Genomic DNA, 18,583 nt, shown 5'->3' on the forward strand with positions numbered 1-18,583 from the left:
TCGTAAAAAGAGGCTTAATCCAAATGAAGCTTTCAAGCCTAACTACAACAATAGACAAGTTTTTACAGCAGAAGATGAAAAAAGTTTATCAAGTTATTTACTAATTGCATCAAAAATGAACTATGGCCTTTCAACTAGGTCAACGCGATTATTGGCATATGAATTTGCTTTAAAAAACAATAAGATATGCCCATCATCATGGATCAAAAATAAAATTGCTGGCATTGATTGGTTGCAAGGTTTTATGAAAAGACAACCAGAGTTGTCTCTACGAACACCTGAAGCAACGAGCTTCGCTCGATCAACAGCTTTTAACAAACACACTGTAAGAGAGTTTTTTCAAAATCTTAAAACGGTAAGAAATCGATATAAATATAATCCTAACTGTATATATAATGTTGATGAAACTGGTTTAACAACCGTTCAAAAGCCGGTAAAGGTTTTAGCTGGTAGAGGAAGCAAACAAGTTGGAAGAATCACATCTGCAGAACGAGGAACATTGGTAACTGCATGTTGTGCCTCTAATGCTATTGGAAATTCCATTCCTCCATTATTTGTTTTTCCTACGGTAAAGTTTCATGATTACATGATTAAGGAAGGACCTCCTGGATGTGTGGGATTTGCAAATCCTTCTGGTTGGAAGAACTCAGAAATTTTCATAGAATGGATTAAACAGTTTGTTAAATATTCAAACTGTTCTCAGGAATCTCCAGTTTTGTTACTTCTCGACAGTCATGAAAGTCATATTTCTGTTAAAGGCTTGGAGCTTGCAATTCAACACGGAATTACAATGATAAGTTTTCCTCCCCATTGCAGCCATAAATTGCAGCCATTAGATAGAACTGTTTTTGGACCATTGAAAAGGTTTTACAATTCTGCATGTGATAATTGGATGGTTTCAAACCCAAGACCAATGACCATTTATGATATTGTTTCAATAGTTCGAGAACCGTATACAAAAGCTTTCTCACCATCTAATATACAGACAGGATTTAGAGTAGCTGGCATTGAGCCATTCAATTCTGAAATTTTCAAAGATGACGAATATTTACCATCATCAGTTACAGATAGAGCTGCTCCAGATACAGTTACTATCACTCCTGTCAACAACATGGAATCTGAAATGATACCAGCACATGTTAATCACATAGAGTCTGAAATAACTATAGTAAATATTGAAACAAGTATTTTAAACAAAGTGTCAACAAGTGTTGCTTCTATAATCTCACCTGAGGTTTTAAAACCTTACCCAAAAGCATCTGCCAGAAAAAAAAATGTTAAAAGTAGGCAGTTAAAAACAAGGATCTTGACTGATACTCCTGTCAGAAATGAAATTCGTTTGTCAAAAGAAAAGAAAATTTTGAAGCAAACCAAAAATCAACAGTCTCCACAAAAGATAAGAAAGAAACTAAGAATTACTTGCTTAGGAATAAAAAACAATGTAAACCAAAAGCTGCTTCACAACTTGACTTTCACAAATGATGAAATATTCTTAATCAAAATATTGTACTTTTAACAAGTTTTGTAAACTTAAAAGTTGTATTCTTATTTCAGTCTTTATATTTCAGTTCTTATAAATTTCAAGTTGTTGTAAAGTTTTAAACGTATATAAAGCGGGTAGCTTATAGCTGCTGTGATTTATACATTTTTTAATTAAAAATTAGACTAGTGGGTTTAACTGCTATATTTAAAAAATAATTAAAAAATTTAGATGTATTATATGTTATACAATATTACCCTTTGACTAAATTATTTACAAGATTTAGTTATAGAAGTGTTAAACGTTTAGATAATATTACGCATATAAGATCAATGTGTCCCAAGTCGGAGATCATAGTACCCCATAGTTTGGGGTACATTGATCTTTTGAGAGGGTTGTTTAAAAGTTAAAATTATTCATGTTTATAATTTTTTTAAATCAAAATATTTATATATTCCAAAAGCCAGATAGTTCTACATGTGTTTCGTAGTTAATAAGTTTTTACATCTCTTTCAGGTTCTGCGCAATTTTCAAAACACTGCTACGGCGATCAATGCGCCCCCATCTCCCCTATAGCATTAAAAAATGTATATTAAAAGCATTGATAGATTTTAAACACAACGATGTTAACAATATTTCGGAAGAAGAGTATTTAGTCGTGCAGACTGTAGTAACAGCGTTACAACCAATTAAATTGGGAATTGAAAGACTTGGCCGACGTAAAGCATCCCTACTTGATGCAGAGGGTGTATTTGTTTATATTAGATGTTTTGCGCAAAAATAAAGATTGTTTTTCGGCTAAAATGCTGCATCATGTGCAACAGAGAATTGTTGAAAGACGGAATAAAAATTTAGTTGGCTTGCTGAAATATTTAAATAATCCATCAAATTATAAACACAAATCGGACATAGATTCTGTATTATTAATACCTTCCAAATCAGTCCTTCACGCTACGGCTAAAAAATTATTTTCGAAGCTATTTGTTGAGGGTATTGATGGTGGTGGAAATTCCGTTGAAATTGAGGAATTAGAATGCAGTAACGATGGGACTGAAATGTCGTTTATGGCAGAACCAAATTTGAAGACAACATCTGAATTAACACTTCATCAAAAATTGGATGCTGCAATTACGAAGGTTAGTCGAATTGAGAATCCAGAAGATGTATTATGTGACGTTAAAAATATTACAAAAGAAATGGATATTTTTGATGCAACGAAAAAGCGTACAAATAATTTAGAAAAATTATATAATGCTCTATTAACTATCCCACCGACATCAATCGATTCAGAAAGAGCATTTTCGGTGGCAGGTCTCTTTGTTACGAAAATTCGATCATTTTTAAGTGATAGCGCTATTGACAATTTATGTTTTTTAAAAAATTATTTTAAAAATCAATCAATATAAAAAATGTAATGTTATTGAAGTTGATATTTATTTTGTTTTAAGAGTCTTAGTTTCTAAGAATTATTTTGTATTTATTTTCTTGTTAAAAGTAATAGTATTAAAAAGGCGTGTTTTTTTTGTATTTGTTTTAATTTACACATTTCCCCCACCTAATTGGATAAATTCTTGCTTTTTACCTAATCCCGGGATTTCCCGGCAAATCAATCATTTTTGTCCCGGAATCAATCATTTTTGTCCGGGAATTATATTTTTACGGGAATTGAGAAGCCCTAAACCAGATGGCTTAAGAATATAACTTTGTATTACACACTTAAACGCAGACAGAGGATCACGAGATCTTTCTTTGCCATAATCTTTTGTTGAAACGTATCCAACAGGTCAGTGCTTTTTACAAACAACGGTGTCTTTCTTATCTTGTATATTATCTCTTGGTATAACAACGAGCCAATTTCTTCTTCCTTCTGGTGTTCGAGGAACGCGAAAAGTTTTTTCTTTGGAACTTTTATCATATTTCTATTGCAACATGTGAAAGCATTTACAAACCCTGTTTATTATAAATGAATCGATGTATACAAAAACGTTCTAAGTCATAAAAACTATTTTTTCGGGGAACAAGAAAAACGTGTTAAATCTAAAATTATTACTTTAATAAATTCAAAAAAATCTGGGTACTTTTTGACATCTTTAAATATTAGATTTGTTAAAATATATATCAAAATTTGTGATATATATATATGTGTTATACATAGTTAAAGTTGTCTGACTTAGAACCTTTTTGTTTACATGTGTTAAAGATAATAACAAAAAGCTTGTCTTTTATATATTTATTCATTTTTTGTATAAAAAACTATTAAAAATCAAAGGTCAAACTATAACACATATTAAATCACACAATGTATAAAAGGACCGATCAAAAAGCCTTTGTCAGACACCTCACTGGATATCGTGTTCCTCTTCCTCGTCATTTGCCTCGTCGGTTATTGGCCAGCTCATGAGTTCATCATAAAAACCACTGAACTCATTCGGAACATATTGCGTTAGCTTCCTAATATCCTGCAGTTTCACTCTTTTTATCGGAACATAACTGGGTAGCACACATTGTGCGGAAACTCGACGATGCAATCGACTACTTGAGACATCTTGTAAGTTTTGACCATCAGCCCATCAATGAGTGGCCTACAGACAATTACACCTGAAGAATTCCCTTAAGTGAAGTGCATTAGAGAACTTATTCCAAAACTTATCTTATCCTTAGCAGGAATTTTCTTTCCCCGTGTTTCTTACGAAATGCAAGATTTTTTGTAGAATGTTGGCCACCACTTTTGAAAATCTAGAATATCTTCTGTTGCGACTTCTTCAACAGTAAACTTACCAGTTAGGGTATATCATACTTTTGCATATTTTAATTTTCATTCAGTATGTCACTTTTCCTATGTATTCATAAACCCTGAGTTGAATGGTATAATTTATTTTGGTGAAAAAACAAGTCTAGCTACCGGGAAAACGTTTTTAATTTTCAAAAATATTGTGTTTTTTTACTAAATGATGACTGTTTATGTTATAAATGTACATAATAATTATTTAAAATATTGTTTAACCTTATGCTTAATTTTTATAATATGCTATGAGTTTTTAACAATATTATTTTGTGTATAAGTATCAGTTAATATTCAAATATACTTTGAAAATATTATAACTACCATTTTAGATTTTATTTCAAATTAATTGCTATACTTGCTGTATTATATTTTCCAGATTCATAATATATTAAAAAAAGAAAAATGGCTTATTTCCAACACAGAATTTAATGAACCCATAGTTTGTGGAACTAAAGCAATAGCACTAAGAATTAATAGAAGTTGGTCTGCATTCTCTAAGATAGCTCGACACAAATCTCAAAAGCCAAACAAAAAATGCTGGGAACCTAAACTTGATAAACTTTTAGACATTGCTTTTTGCAAATGCAGAATCGTTTACTGCAGTGATAATGATGCCCCTTGCAACGAATCTTGTGATGACGGTGCTCGTTGCTTTTGCAAATGTGACTTAAATTTAAGAATTCCTAAAAAAGAACTTATTTGGATAAAAACCCAGCGAGAAAAACAAGGCAGTGTTTCATGTATGCAAGAATTTGGTCTTGATCTTAAAGAGACTGCCAAACTTAGGCTAAAATGCTTACGCAAGTCAACTGAACAAGCAAGACTCACGCGACAACGTGAAGAAGCTTCAAAGTATAAGTTAGAATCATCAGTCTCTATTTATCCAACCGATGTTAGATTTGATGATGAAAGTACGGGTGTTACAATAGAAAATAATAATAATTCCAATGATGTGATAGTCAGTGATAGCGATAAAGTCAGTGATAGCGAAGAGGACTCGACAATTGAAAATCAAGAGAGTTATGTTAAACGAAACTACCTTAATATTAGTAATGCTGCCGTTGCCTCTATCAGATTTGGTGTATCATCGACTGCTACTGCTGCTATCATTAATGGTCTACTGAAAGATATTATAAAGGCAGGAAAACTTGTTGAAGATAAAAAAAATCTCATATGTGATAGTATGAAAGTTTTTCGTGCCAAAGAGTATGCTATGAAGTATTCCAGAGTAGAAGAAAATTTCGACTGTGAAAGAAATATAATTACTGGAATTTTTGTTGATGGTAGAAAAGATAAAACTTTAGTTCTTATCCATGATAAAACCACAGGCACCTTCAGAAAACAAGTTATCAAAGAAAATCATATAACTGTGACAGAAGAGCCTAGAGGTCGCTACCTTACTCATTATACACCAAAACCAAAGTCAGAAATATTTAAACCAGCTAAGCAATGTGCTATTGGATTATTCGACTGGTTAATGGAAAGAGGTAAAGATCTTAATCTCCAACTAATTGGCAGTGATACTACAAATGAAATGTCTGGATGGAAAGGTGGAATGCTTCATTTTGTGGAAGAACTTCTCAATCGAAAACTTTTTAGATCTTCTTGCTGGCTTCACATTAATGAGCTTCCATTCCGTCATATTATGGAAAAACTTGATGGACCAACTTCTTCAGATAAAGGATGGAGTGGAGCAGTAGGTAAACTGCTTTCCAAAGTAGAAAATCTTGAAAGAATTACTAAATTTATGCCAATTCCGCTTCTGGAGCCTCTTGTTACTATAAGTGAAGATTTCTTAAAGCAAAAGAGCACTGACAGTCTAGTCGCATGGAAGTATTTAAATGCAATATTGAAAGGAAAGCTCGATCCTGAAGTAGCAGCTCTTAAATGTGGTAGATTGTCTCACAGTCGATGGCTTACTTGTGGCATGAGATGCCTGCTTCTCTATATGAGTAATCATGATCTTGAACCTGATAATGCAGAGATCTTAAGACTGCTTGCAACTTGGGTGATTCAGGTTTATTTTCGAATGTTCTTTGAGATTAAAGTTAAGCATGACATTTAATTAAGCATGTTAAGTTAAGCATGAAATTAAATATGGTTCTTGTCATCTTTTAAAACTGTTTCAACTTTGGCAGAAGCAAGATGATAGGATTAAAGAAGCATCTAAACTTTATCTCAAAAGTGAATCTTGGTGGGCTCATCCTGAGAATATACTTGTCTCACTTCTCTGTTCTGATAACTCAGAACAAAGGTTATTTGCCGTCGACATAATATTGGCAGTTAGGGCCGGAAGTGAACTTGGCTCAACAGATGTTTGACCATTTAAAGTTCCGCAAACAATAAACCTTGATGCTTGTGACATCAAAGAACTTATCGACTGGGAAAAAGAGGTCATCACTGAACCAATTTTCACTGCAAATATGTCGTTAGTCCAACTCAATGCATTGATAGTTTCTCCCCTGCAGCTACCTCTATACTCATTACATACCCAAAGTTGCGAGAGAGCAGTCAAATTAGTCACAGAAGCAGCTCAGTCAGTCTGTGGTTGGGATAAAATAGATGGTTTTATAAGAACTCAATTGCGAAATCGTGAACTAATGCTTTTGTTTAAATCAAGAAAAGACTTTAAGTAATTTATGTAATTACTAATTTAGTATTTTTGATTTTTATTTATACTTTGTTGTGCATAACATTAAATGTTAAATAAATACTTGGTTTTAATGTTGATTTTATAAGTATTTTGGGGAGCTAAAACAAAAATTAAGGCAGCCAGATTTATAATTTGAATTAATATTTTGAATAAGTGTAAGGGGAGGGGGCTTTTGCAACTAAGCCCCTTGCTCCTACTCTACCTACTCTATCTCCTACCAGTGCGTGTATAAATATATATATACTAATTGTAATATATCTTGATCTTATAATCATAATAAAACTAATATTGATAGAAGGGAGCGGGGGGGGGGGGGGGGGGGCGGAAGCCCTAGCCGTGCATTCTGGCTCAAGAATCCTGGAAGCTAAATGATAATTTTGTGTTTTATAACAAATGGTTTATTTTTTACCTAATATTATTTTAATTTTTATTATTAATTGGCTAAAAACATTTAAAAATTAAGCTTTAGTTATAAAAGACTATTTTTTTTTAAAAAAAGCTATATCAATATTTTGCAAAAACTATTTTTTTTTAAAAAAAGCTATATCAATATTTTGCAAAAATATTATTATATTTGAATTCCCCGTACCGAAATACATAGGAATCCAAGCGTGCTAGTCAAAATTCTGAAAAATTAATTTTTGGCTCAAGTATGATATACCCTATTACCAGTAGTACTAGAAGTAATGATAAGTTCAGTTATCTGGTAAACAGTGTACACTCTGTCATACCTTTTCAGTTTTCTCTTTATTACCGCGAAGTCCCTTCGCGGTTATAAAGAGAATAAAGAGAAAAATTGTAGCTACGAGTGAACTCCTATCGGGTAGTACTGCTCAATTCGATGAAATTGGCCATTATCTGTGAGAGCCAAAAAGACTCTGTTTAGTGCATGGTTTTTATTTTTTCCTCCATAATTATCTGAGTAGACATGGACTTCAGTAAACTGTGGAGGAGCAGAAATTAGGTAATTGTACACAAAAGAGCACACCTTATCAGGGCTTTTTCTGGCTGTGCCTTCATGGTACACTTAAGCATGACCATTATTGCATTTCACATCGTGAATAGAGAAGAGGTTAACAGAGAGCTGCCTGAGGTAAAAGGTTTCCTGGACTGGTATCATCGGTAAAGGGATATTCTACATGTAGTCAAATGCGATCGCTAAGACATGCGGTTCATTTTGTTTTGTTTCCGCGTTGCTTTTATTTTAGAGTTTGTTGTAAAACTTTTTCGATCGACGTTTGTGCAGCATCAGTTCAGCAGCAGCATTTTTCTTTGCTGCATCACTGAGATGAGGGCTTTGCAATTTTAAATTAAGCTCCTCACAGGTGCAACAAGAGTCTATCAGGGGACGGCCAAATCTTAACGTAAAGTTGTCCTTAAGTAGTCTAGAAAAAATTTATAGCTACATTTTGCTTCAGGATATTTTTCTTTAAACATTCAGTACAAAATTTTGACATTTAGCCTAGCATCTAGAAAATTGATAGTTTTACCAGCATATTTGCTCTGTTTCACCGGATAACTTTCGATAAGTTCTCTTATCAGAAGTCTTACATTGCCTCTGATTGCATTTGTTCCTATTTTTTTCCCTCGAAGGCCCGTTGGTGATTTTCCTAATACCAACAGGGAGCGCAATCGTCGAATACGACTAATTTTAATACAATAAAGGCTTTTAAAGGCATCCACACATACCTTTTCTTTGGCATCCCCCACCAAAACCTCGTATGTGAATGAAAAGTCATGACCTACTCTTTCTACAGCAACTTCCTTTCTGGGTCGGTGAGTTTTCACTTTCATGCTTGTAATCAACAGTTGTAGAAACACATCTTGCTCGTTCTTTGTCTTTAACGATCTCATGCGTGCGAAGATCTCGTCGCTCTGGTTTTTTAAACGTTTCGTACATTTCTTTGAGCATCTGAAAGCAAAATATCTTATTAGATTTTGTTGATATAAATGTTCGAGGTAGGCCTAAATGCCGTAGCCAAACTCTAAAAAATGATATTTAAGAAATTCGGCTATAACATTTGGCTACTGTTTAAGGTCAATTCACTAGCCTAAATGGAACGATTTGGAAAGTGTTGCATTAGTTTTGTCTGAGGCGTTTTTATGAAAACATGTTGCATGATATGCTATGATAGGCCTAAACAAATTATTAAAAGGCTAATTGGGTATCGAAATTGCAATAAAAGTCTCACCTGCAATCAGTTCCAACAGTAATAGCAGGTACAGTTCTTCCTTTTTAGTCAATGTACTCTTTACCTTTCTCTCTAGCTTCTTTAATAACATTCCTTTTCCACAGAGCCTCATTTTCAACCTTTCTTCCACTGCTAGTACTAGGTTCTTTATCCATTATAAGTCTTTTTCATTAAAACAACGAGATGAATAATAAAATAAGACCAAATAATCTCAAACTTGTAACCAAAACAAAACAAAAATTGGATTAAAAGCATCTGATTGCTACCAGCAGAACACAGCTGGTTTTCTCAGTACTGCCAACAAAAACCTTCTAAGTCACTGACCTAGAACCTTTTAGTTTATAGACAATATTTCAGCTCTCTATTCAAAGTGTACGGAGAAGTCTGACTTAGAATGTTTTACTATACAATGATGGAACTGTCTTCAAAGAACAAATTTTCATCAAAAAGTCAAATATTAAGAAAAAATGGCTTGAAACGTTTTTGTATACATTGATTCAAATATTGTTGAATACTTAAATATTGACTAAATAATATAGCGAGATCTTTAAGGCTTCACAAGTATCAGAATTTTGAAATACAATATGTTCGCCTCCAGTTTTTGACATCATTCGCACGGTGAGTAAACCTGTTATAAAGTTCGCCATGGGTAAATTGCATCTCCTAAATGGAAAATATTTCCAGATTGAGTGTTAATGACAATTCAGTGATACCTTTTGTTGAATTGGCGTGTTACAGAAAAATCTTTTAAGTTAACAGCTGCAATTTCTAAGCTTAGGGCAGATTTGATTAATTTACAATATAAATTGGTATCTTTCGGCAAATATCATAAAAGGTTCATAAAAATAATAAAAAAGTCCCTGGAAGTAGGTATAAAACTTAACCTTATTTTGTGAGATTGGTCAAGCTAATGGTGAAGAAATATGTCGATAAGAGATGTTAACCTTGGTTGCAAGAAACGACCAGTTTTTCAACCAGAGAGAAATATTTGGGCTAACTTAATGTCAAACAAAGTGGATGTGCAAGCGATAAAAAGATTCGCTGTAGTCAATTCTGCACCATTTAGCTCACATAACATCTCAATGTTCAACTTATAACTGAAGCTGCAGGGCTATTAAATAGCCAGATATTAAGAGGCTAGAAAAAATAGAATGAAGAAATAAAAAAAATATTAAAAAAAAAAAGAACACTAATATAAGGGACACTTAAGACCAAGATGAAAGTTATAAAGAAAGAATGAATGGACAAGAACTTTTTATTTTGAAAAGATAAGTTAGGAAATGGATTTTGAATGGGCTTGTTCGCAATTTGCCAAACAATACAACGAATCACTCGAATTATAAGCTACCTCATCTGTACCAACATCAGTTTAATATGGATTTCAGAATTCTAATGATAACGTAAAAGCTTTACTTTTGTTTTGCAGAAACCTGGGTTTCTGCAAAACAAAAGTAAAACTTTTACGTTGGCTTCAGAAGATTTATAGTGGCAAAGCTTTAGCCGTCGACCAAATGCCAAGACTTTTTTTGTAAATTGAGAATATTCAAGATTCTCCAGACACTGAAGTCACTAAAATCAAAAATACAGGCACTGGTGCTCAAAGCTTCAAATCATGTCGTTAGTGGAAGTAAAAAAGTTGACATGTGCTTGACCCTCAGACAGGGGAATTTGAGCAAGTTCAAAAGAAGAAGTTTTCAATCCTGTCTGAACTTTCCCGAAAAAGGTTATGCATGTCTGCAGCATTGATATCCTCGGAGAGAGCGTTTCTGCATCAGGCAATTTTATTGTCAACTGTGAACACTTGACGTTGAAACAAGGTGCATTGCCAGCATAATTATGCCAAAATCATTGCAAAGATTAATAGATTGAACGTAATAATAATGATTCTTTTTCTGTTAAATAGTACAATAAAATTAAATTTAACTTTATTTAAATTTTTTGAGGCACTTTGTTGACCGATGTTAGTCACAAAAATAACTGGATTAACGTTACCACACTGACAAAGTCATTTCCGAGTCGAATTCCACTGACGAAATTTTTTCACCATTCTCCATATTAATGTGGTGTGCAGATACAGCTAATAAAATATAATTTAAAAGTTAGATTTGTATATTAAACAGAAAGTTGTTAAGGGCGAGGGGGATAGAAACTTTATTACGAACTTTTAGAGGGGGTCGGTAAGAAATGTATGACTTACAATACGAAGGAGGGGAGGAGATTATAAATGGTCAAAGATTGCTTGAGGTGTAATATAGACAATCTCCTAACTTTAAAAGCTTTATTTTGATTGAGATTATGGAGTTTCTAATTACTTCCGATGTTTTGCTGCGAATTTAATAACGAAAAAGCTTCGGTAACCATATTTGGTTTTTGTATCATTTTTGTGCTTAGTTTCACAGTTATTAATATTATTTAAGTTATGATTATGACTAGTTGAGGTGAGTAATTGATTGCATAAAGCCTTCAGATGCCTTGTCAAAGAATACGGAATGTAAGGGAAGTAACTTATTTTGTGCGGTGATAACTTAAACTGTGGGGAGTGTGTTTGGCAACGTTAGGGTGTTTAACAGTGGTTAAAATGCACAAAAAAATGTGCCGAAACTCCAAGAAACTCAAATTTTGTATTGCTTTTAAACTGATATAAATTTATTCATTATAGTTTGAAAATTCAATAAAAACTTTTCTTTTAAAAAAAATGTCCGAAGAATTTTGTTAAACAATGCTACGAAAATGTTTAGCTTCAAGATTGCTATCAGAGCTCACAAAATGACTAAAACTCACAAAATATTAGCAATCATATAATTCAAAAAACCAAAAAATTTACAATGAAAACTGCTCATGTAAATTTAAAGGATAAAGTAAAATGGGGTCAAATGAAATGTTAAGGAGTTATGATTAATTTCTTTTGTTCAGGAAAAAAGTTTTTATTTTATTTTATTTTTTTTTATGCTGTAGAAAACTTTGAGCTTTATTTAAATATATTTAAATCAAATGAAAAAGCGTTAAGAAACTTTAATTCAAAAATAAAGTTATTTCATACTACCATCGCAGTCGGGGAGAATGAAATACGCAAAATTATGTGTAACTAAAACAGCACTTAAATAAAAAAAACAACAAAAAAATCCTAATAAAAGCCAATCAGAAAATAACCAAATAAAAAAAACTTTTTATTCTTGCGACTATTTTGAATCGTTGAGGGTTACTAGAGGCTAAGTAGAGTTTTCACTTAGGGGGCACATTTTAGTGCAATAAAACTCAGCACCTTTTACATATCGCTTTGGTATGCATGTTTTACACAGCCAAACCTTGCATTTTGAATTTTCACACTGGTACCGTTCCATACTTTGACTTGTTGAAGCTTCGTCTAACGTCAATTTAATTGTTGTGGATGGAAACAAGCCAGTATTCTGACATCCATTGACAATTTGGGTGGGTGTAAAAACTTCATCAAAGCTGTAAGGTTTTGCTTGCAGTTGACTAAAACACTCTTATGATTAGTTGCTGAATTTTGTCTCTGCGTAAAACTGTTGTAGTAACTTGCGCCAAACTCTTTTGACATGGCAATAAACACCCAAATCTAGAGGCTGAAGAATGTGTAACGAATGAGCTGGTACGCAAATTAACAAGCTACCGTTTTCGATACAAATAAGCACAACCCGATAAGTAACATGTGTCAGATATCCATCTTCGACTGAAATATGAATGCCTACTACTATAACTTCATTTATATAATTAAACAATTAATTCATTAAAGTACAACTTTAACTAATTATCTGGAACTTTCTTAATAGCGGGAACATACACGCCAGTGAGCCACATCATAGTTTGCTATCTTCCATCCATCAGGATGAAGATATGGCGTATACGTCATCGTCTGGACTACTTAAGCACCAATCGCCTTCATAAAGATTTTTAAAATTAAAAATGAGATATGGAGCAAGACGATTACAAGCAGCATTGACGCAATTTCCAACTTTATAACGTTTTTTATTCATAGTTGCCAAATAATTTAAACGGTCGTTTCGCATCATGCCGGTGTCACGAAATAATTATTTCCCATTATAAAACTTCCCGTGATATACTTTCCGGGGGAAAATTTATTTCGAATTAATATTTCCCCCCTGGTATAATTTTTTCCCCCATCTGCAAAATAAAATTTCCTCCGTAACATTAGTTCCCCCGAAATATTTTCTTAAATATACAAACTGATATGATTGCGCAAAAAAATGTTAAAGAATGATCTAATCAAATGCTAAATCTGATTAAAAAACAACGTTTCAATTGAATCAAACGCATCATTAAAGAAAAAACTGAATGTCAGATAAGTTTAAATTCGGATTCTCTAAACATATTTTTAACAAAAATTATGCTTGATTATTAACAAAGTAACTTCGGGCAAGTTTAGAACGTTTTTGAATGTTTTAAAAGCAAAAGCTCGTTAGATTTCGATTTTTCTTGACTAATTATGAACTACTAAATCAAATCTGTATGAGTAATTTGTTATGTTTAGTAAAAAAAATTAATAAAATTGCGGATCATTTTTATGAAATAACTTACAATTTTTACTTGTTATAGTTATTTGCTTTCAGTGAAGAACAAGAATATTTTCGAACGTTTATTATTCAACTAGTTACATAAAAGTATAAAACTTGCAAATATAAGTTGTTTTTGTTTTATTTAACTGTTTGAAACAAGAATATGAAAAAAGAAGAAAGCGAGATTCTGGTTATATATCTCGGGAAAAAGAAATATCCATCGAAGTATAAGAAAGACGATAAGAGGTAACTTCGAAAGAAAGTAGAATGCTTCCAGTTAGTAAATGGAGAATTATTTCATATCGGAAATGAAAAACGATTTGCTGTTAGTTGTAATTGGAGAAGAAGAGCGAAACCGTATAATACGAACTCTCTATAGCAACATAGTTAAAGGATGTCACTTTGGGCAAAACGCCATGCTCAAAAAAGCAACTGAGAGATATTGGTGGAAGTCGATTTCAAAAGACATACGCGAATTTGTTGGATCCTGCCCTGAATGTCGACGTGCGAATCCTAACAACAAACCATTAATTGCGAGCCCCATCCAATCCTAGTTCATGACATTCTTCACTGTTGGGGAATAGATCGAATTGGTCCGTTGAAAGAAACTAAGAACGGAAAGAAGTATATTTTAGTAGCAACAAAATACCTGACTAGATGAGCTGAAGTTGATTCCATTACGGACAAGGATGCGGATTCTATTCATCGTTTCATTCTTCGTCTGGTATTCAGATTTGGGGCTTCCCACATTCTTCTTCACGACCAAGGACGCAAGTTTTGTAACAGGCTCGTGGAAGATCTTTTATTGAAATTAGACATAGAATCCGCAAAATCGTCTGATAGTATCCCCAGACTAATAGACTGACAGAAAGATGATAAATGGTTATGCTCTTTTTTATTTTTGTATAGTTTTTATAAGAACTTTTAAATTTGTTTTTTGTATAAAAAAGGGGCATTATTTAATAGTTTTAAATACAACAGTTACTAACTATAACTTATTCATTTATTTTGCACAACAGGTTCAACCAAACATTGATTACACATATAATGAAGCTTGTCAACAACGAAGCAAACGACTGGGATGAACTTCTGGGCCCGGTGGCGAATAAATAAACAAGTTTCTACAAAATACTCTCCGTTTGAGATTATGTATGGAGTTAAAGCTCAGATTCTAATCAATTAGGAAAACCGGGCAAGAGAGATTTTTTCTGTGGGATACTAAAATTGAAGAAGCCAAACAAGGATTACGAATGGCTGAGTTCGCCGAAGAAAAAAAAACAACCAAAAAGAGCATCTCATTTGTACAAAATAAACAGAAGAAACGTTACAATATTAAAGATTTAGCTCAATCATTTGCTGTTGGCTGCCTTTGCATTTAAGTTGGCATTTTATGGCAAAGATGGTATGGCGCAAATATTTGAAAACAAAATGATGCGCTCTCATCTCATTTTCTTTTTGGAAACATCAATCATCACACCTTTTCCAAAAACTGTCTCGCATAAACATGAATGCAAGAAGGCGATGCAAATTATCAACATTTAGAACATGTTATTTAGTATTTTTAAACGGTATTTTAACTGCTAAAATACGTTTTTATCTTATTTTGATCTTTTTTTTTAAAAAATAAAACACTGGGGGCCATGTGAAAATTCTGCATCAAGGTCCGCCATGCATATTAACGTTTCTTGGTATCGGTCATAATTAACGTTCAGGCATGTCATTAAAAAAATAAATAGCGTAACAATAGCTACTAATGGTATATCAAAAAAACAAAAGTTTTAGTAAAAATTTTATCGGGGGAATACTTATTACGGGTGGGGAAGAAATAATGCATCACCCCGGAATGTTTATACTAGAATATACTTTAAAGGGAAAAAGTTTGTCCCGGTACATACTTCCCGGGAGGACAAAAATTTAGGGGGGACATTTGTCACGCAACACCGGCAATCTATGTGTTGCTTGTCTTGATCAATAAAGAAGCCAATTTCAACAATTCCAAAATTACGTGAAGTATTTTTGTTGATACCTGTTTCGTTTTATTCACTTTGCTGTGTGTTGGAATATTTTACTACTATTTCTTTCGTACAAGAAGCGGCTCTGAGTGTTTAAATATTCCCTATTGCTCTGAGGCTCAACTTATGACTCCACCGGTTTATGAAAAGCTTATACCAATCTCTCCCTGGTGTACCGTAAGGATATAAATTAAGTTGACTTCGGTGTTGTAAACAGTCATTAACTTGTATGATGACGTCATTGCATGTTTTACCAAAGTCGTAATCGGAAAATTTGACGAGCGGATATACCAGAATTATTTTAAGTTGTTGCGGTTGATGAAGCCTGTTTGGCTTCCCGATAATAAACTACCGGTTTTATAATAATTCCCATAATACATTACATGCTAGCCATGCTTTCTTTCGTCTATTAATTTGATCTAATGCTTAGCTATGTACTTGTAACCAATCAAGTTGTTTTAGCGATCTCGTACTTAAAACCACTTCCAATTGTTTCTACTATATCGTGGACAGGCTTGTTAAGGGTTGCAACTGTTATGCTGAATTGTTGAGCAGTTTTGTTAAGTGATACTACACCACCTAGTAATTTCGCCACTGGAAGCGCAACTTGCTCTTTGGGTGGGTGTGGTTTTTCTTTTTTCTTTGAGAGCAAGCTATTTCAACTCATATTTTATATGAGAATAGATTTGAAAATAATCGATTAAAAGTTTATACAAAAACTTTTCAGAGATTAATTGATCACTAAGGATTTAATAAGTAAATGTTGCATTTATCTGCTGAGCTATTAGCTCACTTTTAAAACAGATCCTGGAGCGGCAAAAAATTTCTTACCACTGTACTTATTAAGTTAATAATATCAAATTATATATATATATATATATATATATATATATATATATATATATATATATATATATATATATATATATATATAATACCTTACGCATCGGAAGGGCAAAAAATAAAATACATAAATGTAAAATCTGTTTATACCCATTAACTACAAAACAGATATAAAGTATAAAATTAGATGATGATGATGGTGATGATGATTATGATGATGATGATGATGATGATGATGATGATGATGATGATGATGATGATGATGATGATGATGATGATGATGATTTATGATGATATTAAGAGGACGATGATTATTACAGAAAGAATTTTTTCTAAATGAAAATATTAAATAAACTACAATAATTACAATAATTGACTTACAATAATTCAAATAGTTTTAATTCTATACTTGCCCTATCCTCAATTTTTTTTATTTAACGTCAAACAAAGTTGTTGTAGGTTTTCATTTAATTTACACTGTTGGAGATGGCGGGATTAAAATATAACTAATTTAACGTTTTAAAACGGCTGCATTTACAATTAGAAAAACAAAAGGTTTGTGCAATAGTTAATACTATAAATTAATATTATAAAATTCTTTCATGATGTGAAAACTTTTAACATAGCGCAAAAATCTACACAGTTTGGGCTTGTAGTGGTAAAAGACTTGGATAATCAAGTGTCAATTCTTCGTCAGGTGTTATTTCTTTTGCAGTGTAGACACTTTTGTCAATCAGATAGCAGGTTGGATTGGCATTCGAGCGAAGGTAATGGGACTCAGACTTCACATCGTTAAAAAAGGTAGCCACTAAAGAGTCCTTTTCTATACTCTGTAAAGCCACCAATCCCTTTTGTGATGGTTCAAAACGTTTAATGTAGCATTTTGATGAGAACCATTTTGTTTTAAGACTATCGATTTGATCTTTAACATAATCGGTGCAGTACTTATAAAATATGGCTTGCCATTCCGGTTTCCTATATTGTTCGAATGACAATATACCGCGGCAGTTAATTGAACCGCACTTGCAGTTCAAGCCGTTGTATAAGCTTGCCTCGGTGTCCAGAAATTGATAATCAAAGGTTAACTCTTCACCAGCTGATATATCTTTCAGCTAGACATAACAAGAATTTCCTTTGAAACCGCAGTTTGGTTCACAGCTATGGTTAAAAAAAGCGCAAGTACAAAGTAACTTTAGCTCTTTCCATTTCTTCGGCAACGTGTAAGTATCATGATCAATCATACACTGATATCTAAGTATAAATTCTTTGCATTCTGGATATTCATCGCAACATTTAAAGAAATCAACTTTGGTCTTTAGCGTGTCTCTATTTTCACCAAAAATATAGTCACAGTTGGACGGATCGCACATGAAGAAGATATCACCCTGTTGAATATTTTGTGAAGCAAACACTCCCCGATTACCAGAACCATACTTTCCACCTGCATTACTAACTACAACTTTAGAGACAAATTTGTTTGTTTCTTCGAGATTAGGAGCCATCTATTTCAAGTTCGAAAACTGTAATGCAATAAGCTAAACTCAATCGTAGTAAATATGCAAGAAAACTATTCTTCAAGTATTTTATGAAACTGGGAGTTTGTGGACTAAGTTGTTATCGTTTCTAATATGGAATCGAAAAAGGCACCAACTTAATCAACAACTTAACTTCACGGACTTTGTGAAATCACTGATACTACAGTTGTAAAAGTTGATAAAATCATTTGTCTAAAAACATATATTTACATGTTTGAAAATGTTTTTCCCCATTAAAAATATTGACGGATGTCAGAAATAAAACTTTATCTCAGTATAAGTTTTTATATGTGTATATAAATACATATAGAAACATCAAAATAAACTAATACGGAAAATTTTGAATTAAATTTCGTAAATATAGTTAAAAATTAAAAAAAAAGTAATAAAAAAACAACAAGAATAACAACAACTAATAATTCAAAAAGATGAAACAAAAGTTATTATCAGCAAGGCGTAAGAGTTAAATTCCAAATGATATCAAAAGTGCCACAAATAAAGTTTGAAATAATAACTGCGGCTTTAAATAGCATTTTTACAAATAACAT

At 32.7% G+C, this 18,583-nt stretch overlaps 1 protein-coding gene and 1 pseudogene across 1 annotated transcript; both read right to left on the reverse strand.

Moving 5' to 3' along the window:
• Nucleotides 1-3,819: 3,819 nt before the first annotated feature.
• Nucleotides 3,820-9,265, reverse strand: LOC149881322 (uncharacterized; annotated as a pseudogene).
• A 7,363-nt stretch (nt 9,266-16,628) lies between these two features.
• On the reverse strand, nt 16,629-18,532 carry LOC149881323 (uncharacterized). Its single transcript, XM_090068735.1, has one exon. It carries the CDS (start codon nt 18,000-18,002, stop codon nt 17,613-17,615), a length of 390 nt encoding a protein of 129 aa, XP_089924861.1. The 5' UTR covers nt 18,003-18,532; the 3' UTR covers nt 16,629-17,612.
• Nucleotides 18,533-18,583: the final 51 nt, after the last annotated feature.

The sequence above is a fragment of the Hydra viridissima genome, unplaced genomic scaffold, assembly GCF_058129835.1.
Source record: "Hydra viridissima isolate aposymbiotic clone 2 unplaced genomic scaffold, HvirCarnegie_v1 scaffold_12, whole genome shotgun sequence".
NCBI classification, from domain to species: domain Eukaryota; kingdom Metazoa; phylum Cnidaria; class Hydrozoa; order Anthoathecata; family Hydridae; genus Hydra; species Hydra viridissima.

What these genes read in the sequence shown, in the direction of transcription:
- LOC149881323 (XM_090068735.1), bottom strand. Translation starts at nt 18,002, where the DNA reads ATGGCTCCTAATCTCGAAGAAACAAACAAATTTGTCTCTAAAGTTGTA.